The sequence below is a fragment of the Nicotiana tabacum genome, chromosome 6 (assembly GCF_000715075.1).
Source record: "Nicotiana tabacum cultivar K326 chromosome 6, ASM71507v2, whole genome shotgun sequence".
Classification (NCBI taxonomy): Eukaryota; Viridiplantae; Streptophyta; class Magnoliopsida; order Solanales; family Solanaceae; genus Nicotiana; species Nicotiana tabacum.
This window is the reverse complement of record NC_134085.1, coordinates 216259901-216267172: the sequence shown is the minus strand read 5'-3', so window position 1 is coordinate 216267172 and position 7272 is coordinate 216259901. Positions and strand designations below refer to the sequence as shown.

General features: G+C 40.9%; 1 protein-coding gene across 1 annotated transcript; it reads right to left on the bottom strand.

Moving 5' to 3' along the window:
• Window positions 1-5917: 5917 nt before the first annotated feature.
• On the bottom strand, window positions 5918-6958 carry LOC107827521 (uncharacterized). Its single transcript, XM_016654672.2, has 2 exons — window positions 6639-6958; window positions 5918-6362 (listed from the first exon to the last, which is right to left on the bottom strand). Exons 1-2 carry the CDS (start codon window positions 6756-6758, stop codon window positions 5988-5990), a joined length of 495 nt encoding a protein of 164 aa, XP_016510158.1. The 5' UTR covers window positions 6759-6958; the 3' UTR covers window positions 5918-5987.
• Window positions 6959-7272: the final 314 nt, after the last annotated feature.

Sequence of the window (7272 nt, the reverse complement as noted above, 5' to 3'; positions counted from 1 at the left end):
GTAGAACCGCGACAGACCCCGTCGGACCCAGGTATGCAAAAAAAAATATTTTTTTTAAATCCCCCTCCCCTTTCTAATTCACCTAACCCTGCACCCACCCCAAAACAATTATTCCCCCTCCCTATTCAGAATCCCTCCCTTCTCTTTCTCTCTCAAATCCCTCCCTCACTCCCAAAAACCGCCATTGTTATCTTCTCCACACCTCCTCTCACCACCACCCACCCCTTCCTACCTTCATCAAGTAAGTGTTCTCTTCTTTTTGATTTTATTTCTTCTTCTAATTAGTGTAATTTAGTCTAAACTAGTTTAGTTAAACCCTAGGTAGGAATAGTGTAGATTTTCTTTCAATTTTTGCTTCTTCTATGTTTTTATTGTTGTATTTGCTTCTTGTGGATTTGTTTGGTGCTAACATGGTTGGATCTTTCTTATACTTCGATTGTGGGGGTTGTTTCGATGATTTGGAGGCCTAGAAATAATTTTTGAGGTGTAGTTTGGTGGAAGGCCCTCTTTGGCCGAAAATTTGGGGCTTGTGGTGCTATTTTGAGGTATTTTGTGTCTATCCTAGGTTGTGGTGGTGTTGTATTTGGTGAATGGTGGTGTTATATTTAACGTGAATCACTTGAGGGAGTAAGTGTGAGGTGTTGTATGCCAGAATTTGTAAGAAAGTTGTGGGGCCATTGTGGAGGTTGTAACCTGGAACATCTCACTAGTTGGGGGTTTGGCATAGTGTATGAATGGAATAAATGGGGGTTATTATTTGGTGCCATCGGGTGGTGAAGTCTGAGTAACCATCCGGCTGGCACATGTAGGATATCTTTGATGGTTCTCTTGTATTCTTTGCAGGTCATATGGCTCGTAAGAAGCAAAAGAGATCGGCAGGCACGTCCCAACAGCCTACATATGATGCCTCAAGGTTCGAATCAGAATTGGCAGAGGACGACTTTCATGCCAAGGCCTCAAAGAGCTTCATCCCTGAGATTCCGATTGACAGGGCAGCCCTCCGTGCAGAAAAGGAGGAGATGTATGAGGAAATCTGGCGGAGGGAGATGGAGTTCTTATTTGATGAACCTGAAACGGTGAACAGGATGCTTGTAAGAGAGTTCTACGCGAACTGCCCATCACATACGTTGAGGGAGGTGACTGTGCGGGGCAAATGGGTAGATGCCTCAGTTGAAACTATTCAACAGGTGTTGCGGCTGCCCCGGTTTACTGGTGACGTCGACTATTACCAGGATGCACCAAGATCACTTGGGATATTATGACTGATGCACTCTGCACAGGGGGCAACCAATCTGGATACGTGACCATATCACCATGAACTCTAATTCATTCACCCATTTGGCTAAGTGTTGGCTCACTGTCATTTGCAGTCGGTTCTTGCCCTCAGGCAACACGACTGACGTGAACTTCCAAAGAGCCATCTTGACGTGGTGCTTCGTCACAAAGAAAGATTTTGATACAGCAAGACTTATTGGTGATGAAATGATCATACGGTCCCCGCTGAGGTCAAAGGGATTCTATTTCCCCTCCCTGGTGACTACATTGTGCCTGCTGAAGAATGTCCCCACCCATCCTACTGATGGAGAGTTGCCCCTTAAAGCAGCTTTTAGAGTTTCAAGCATCAGAGTGGGCAGGAGTGCACGCACCACCATTCAGATCGATGATGAGGATGATGACCCAGTTCCCATGGCACTATCCAGGAGATCCTATGACAGTGCCGGACCCTCTCGGCACCCCCATGCTGGGGCAGGCTTATCCAGATCACAGTCCACCCAGCCTATGTTGCGTACTATGGAGGAAGAGGTCGCGGATCTTCGCACCTCGGTGGAGGGCCTACACACGCGTATGGATGCCATGTCTCAGCGGCAGGCCAGGTCTGAGAGCCGGTTTATGTCCTGGTTCCGTGCTTTGGGGAGAGCTTGCCATGTGGACCCCAGCACCGTCTCCGACTCTGGTTGAGGCTCAGAGAAGTCTTCTTACCCTTCTGCTCGTTATTTTTTATATGACATGGGGACATGCCATAATTTTTAAGTGTGGGGTGGGAGACTTGCTCGGGTAATGTATTGTAGTGTATATTGACATGGTGTATGTTGTAGTATTTGATTGGTGTTGTTGTGTATAATTGACTGTACTCACATTAGAAGTAACTGACTTGGCCCAACGACGGACACTTGTCGACGGGTCTCTTGAGGGTCAAAGTCGGATATAAAAAAAATGTAGAGGACTCTTCCTGAGGACGGACCACTTGGACAGTACTCTTGAGGGAAGTAGTCCATGTAGTTTCTTTATTTTATTTTATTTTTTTTCTTTTTTAGGTAGTGTAGTAATTTTCCCTTGTTTTTTTTTTTACCACGGTTCTTTTCCAAGGGCTTTCCTTGAACCGGGTTAGGTAGATTTTTCGTTTGTAGTTTTAAGACCAAAATGGGTGAAGGCTAGAATGCAACCCTTGATGTACACACCTGAGAATAACAAAAACGAACATGAGGGTGCGACGTCTAGGCTCGTTTGTAGACTCGTAAATCTATGCCTTAATTTTGCACATCCTGTCTTGCTTGAACACTCGTATGAGTGTGTTGATAAACTGATTCGGAATGAGTTACATGTCAAGTGTGTGTGTGAGAGCTATTACTTGTATTCTGTGCTTGCATATGATACCTAGAACTTGCCCTGTGTGTTTGCAAAGCGAAATAGAAGTTGTTTGGTTTTAGAGATGATTGGGGCATTTCTTTAAGTAGCCTGTATGTTTGTGAATCCACCTGTATATATTGCCATAGTTAACCCCTTTGATAACCCTGTTCTTTGATAACCCTATAATGACCTATATCCCTGTGTTTGAATAGTTTGACTGTTTGAACCTGTACCTCTTAGAAGCACTTGAATTACTAAAGAACATACAAAAGTCAAAGTATGGGGTGGTAAGGAAGTAGGAAAAAGGGGAATCAGGAAAGAAATACTTGAATGGTGCAATGGATTTGTAAAGGAAAAAAAAACAGTTGCACCTAAAGAAAAGTGGGAGTCACCTATGAACTAAAATGTGGAAGATCGAGTGGGCTGAGCATGGAAATTGAAATAAAAGGAAGTGTGTATTAAAAGTGCTTAGGGATGTTAGTCACTATATCCAAATATATCCTACCCGTCCCTTAGCCTACATTACAACCAAATAAAGACCTCTTGATCTTTGACTGAATAGCTTGATTATTAGAGTACTACACTAGGGGCAAACTTATGGTGTGTCTGTGTGGCATGTGAATGTTCTTTGCTGAGAGTGAGTGAATTCTTCCTATCTTTGGTTCCTTGTTGCTTGAATTTTATGTGTGTGGAACTTCTCTCAGACTTATGATGTGAGGGCATGTGACTCAGGAAGAAAAAGTGAGTTTTCACCTATGTTAGAGTAACTAGAGTGAGCATGAGTGTGTCATGGTGTTAGAGTCTTCATCTGAGGCGTGACTGTTGCACTGCTTAGGTTGTTCCTTCATAATGGCGGGTGTGGCATAAAAATTGGGTAATGCATCGAACGATTAGGCCTAGAAGTGTGGTTTAACTTGCTCGAGAACGAGCAAAGGTTTAAGTGTGGGGTGTTGATAATAGGTGAATTTAACTATAATTAGGCCCTAAATAACCACTTTCTTGTATAGTTTGGATGATAAAAGTGATAACAAAATGCTCTTATTAGTGTTTTTCATGCTTTGCAGGTTATATATGACCAGAGAAGGCTATGGAGTACTTTTGAGATCAAATATGAAGAAAAAGAGGCCGATCGTAAAATTCCGTCAAGTAAACCACGCGAAACAGCTCAAGTCAGAACCGAAAGAGGACTGTCGCGGTTCCACCGCGACCGCGATTCCACCGCGACCGCGGCAGAACCGCGATAGAAGAGGGCTGCAGACAAAGTGAGAATCAGAGAGCATGTTTGGCCGCGGTTTGACCGCGACCGAGGCAGAACCACGGCGGAGGCGGAGAACTTCAGGGACTAAAGTGCAAAACACGGGATTTTTAGCCCAAAACCCTATTTTAAACACTAGACTTCGCCCAAGAGAGGCATGTATTGATTTGGAGAGGATTTTGGCAAGGAAAAACAAGTGTGAGAGATCACCCAAAACATCTTTCTTCTTTTCTTTGATTTTTCTTGCAAGTTTTATGATGAATATTGTTTTAGTTTGTCTACCCATAGTTATGAGTAGCTAAATCCTTTGTCTAAGGTTTTGATGGAACCTATTGGGGGATGAACTTCTTGTTTATGTGAATACAAATTGCTAGTCTCAATCTTTATTTGTTCAACTTTGTGCATGTTGTAGTTAATTGACAGGATCCTCAATTAGTTGTGCCTATTTAGTGTGCATAACTCGGGAGAGAGTGCATATTTAGGTTATTGTTGAACAACACCACTCCCAAAGTATAAGAGGGATCTATAACTGCGGGTTTAAAGGCGGGATTAGGGATGACGAAGCCTTGAGTGCAATCTAAAGTGAACCGTGTTAATTGGAGCTAGCTAGTGTATCTCGGGAGAGTGCATTGAGTATAATACTGTGATTACTCGGGAGAGATTTACGGTAAGATGAGCGTTCATGATTGATAGAGAGGTGTTGGTCAATTTGTATGAAGCATAAACAGAAGGGATTCCATCAATAGGGGAAGTCATCACCTTAGCGTTTTCTCATTATTGTTCACAACCTTAGCATCCTTAGTTTACAACTGCTTATTTACTTGCAATTTTAGTTATTAAAGACACCATCAACTGTGATTCAAACGTTTGGAGAAATTGGTTCTCAAGAGTTTAGTGGGTCTAAAGATAGTGATTGATAGGTTAACTCTCTGTGGATTCGACTCTGGACAGAATACTCAGGTTATATTTGCAACGTCCGCAGGGTCCTTTTTATAAGGCATAGTTGGGCGTGATCAAGCAGCTTCATGCAACTTTGTTATACTTGAGAGAATATGAAATACTAAGCTACCATAGTCAGTATCACCTTGTTGTTCTTCTAGTTCAAGCTTTACTCCTCAATTGAATTCTTTTCTGGTTCCTGCCTCCCTTTTATGTTCACAGATTTTCTTCCTCATTACCTGATGTATTAGTGACATGTTCATTGTAATGTAGATGGCAGTAAAGTATGTTGTACATCAATCTGCCCAGCTAGACGATAGTTTGCAAATTTTATCAAGATTTTATTGTGTTAAACTAACTAGAACCAAATGGCAGAGTTTTCAGAAAGATGTATATGTGTATATTAGCAATTCCCTTTTGTATGTACTAATTTATGAGTTATGCATTGCGTGTTAACCACAACTATTGGCAATGCATACTCCTTCATTGACTGCTGGAAGATGATTGTTAATTTGGTCATTACAAAGTCAGAAAAACCGGAAATAGCCTCTCCGCCTTTTTAAAGCCAGGAGTAAGGTCTGCGTACAATCTACCCTCCCCAAACCCTACTTGTGGGACTACACTAGGTTTGTTGTTGTTGTTGTTGTTGTTTTTGTTGTTACAAAGTCAGAAAAACTACTCCCCTAGACAATCCTCAGATTGCCATATATATTGGCCTACGTTTGATTCTAAGGGGGAGCAAATAGGCTGATGTTCTGCAGTCATGTAATCATTCACTATAATCTCAATTTGCAATGATATTCAGATAGTTGACACACTACTTTGATTATATATCCAAGGATCTAACATTACTCGACGTTACTCTACCAAAACGATATATGTAACAATGATAAAGAAGTTCAATCTTTGAATTGCAAGAACTACATTGCTTAGTCGAAAACTGCAGATAGTCAGGTTTCTTTATAGTGGCTTAATGCTCAACCAGAAAAACAATGTGTCTCCTACATTGCAAGATAGAGTAACAAAAATCTCAAGGTTACAGGAATCAATTGCATCTGCACATCCCAATGGATCACCAGAAATAAAAATTCAAGATTGACCAAAGAACATTTATACTATCAGAAAATTTTCTGTCTAACAGAGATGGTATTAAACAGCTTACATTTCACTTTAATTTCTGCAAATCGGATACAAGATTTGAGGCTCCAAAAGCAGCAGAGCCACCAACAACAGAAAGTAGAGCAACCACAACCTGCAAACCAATTTGCCAAGGGTAATCTTCAGGGACCAGATACACACAAGCAGGACCAAGAACCAACAATCCCAAGCTCAAGCTAAATAGTACTGATGGGGTTCCAGGGTCAGTAGCTGCAGAAAGAATCCCAAACTCTTCAGCTTTGGAAAGAAGACCAAGTCTTTCAATTGTTGATAAAGAGAGTCCAGATTTCTCAGCAGCAGATAGTAAACCAGCTTTCTCTGCTTTAGTTAGAAGCCTCAACTGCTCCACCCTTGTCAATAACTTCACCGACGGTGTTGTTGTCTGCAATATATGTAATAACACAAATGTTAATTCATCGTACATGTATTATTTCCGTAAATGCTGAGATATAAGTAGGGGCGGAGTTAGGTGGGCGGAAGGGGTTCGTAAATGCTTGTATTATCCCAAATTACACTGTGTGTAAGGTTAATTTTCTTATATACATATATTAGATGTTGAATCTCATTGCTTCTTCGCGTGTTTATTATTTTTATTTTTTGAATCACTTTAGCGAAAATTCTACTTCCGCCACAGGATATAAGTAATCAAGAATCTAACCTTTTTAGAAGCGACAGTGCTGGTAGCGGATGGAGTTGGTTTTTGGGTAGCCATAGATCGGATGAGAAGTGGGGAATTTGAAGCAGAGAAACGTGTTATCGCAATGGCCTCCATTATCATCTTCTTCTTCTTTTCACTGGTCTAGTTATTTGGCTAAAGGAGTTCAAAGCTGAAGCATGTTTCGATCTTTGTGAGGCCAGGACCCGGAGAAGATAGCATGAAATGTTTGATTAAATTCTAGCCGGTTGGTTGTCCACCTGTCATCACCTCATTAGACACTATTTTTGTGCATCTTCGCTCTCCTCCACTCAGTCCTCTCAAGGGGAAATTTTAGAACATCAAATTTGCCTTTTAAAGAAAAATGGAAGTTAGTTTAAAATGAACTTTTTAATGGAAAAAATATAATCACTTATACGCATGTTTAACCCCTTTTTTCGTTGGAAAAAATAGAATCACTTATACGAAGAAAATTTAGCTAGCATTTGGCCATAGATCCCAAATTTATTTTGAAAAATCTAATTTGGGTGAAGTTTGGTTTGATGATGAAAATGCATTTGAACATAAGTTTTCAAAACATATTTCCTAACTTTATTTTGGAAAAACATGTATAAAATTCTCAAGTTTTGGAATTTTG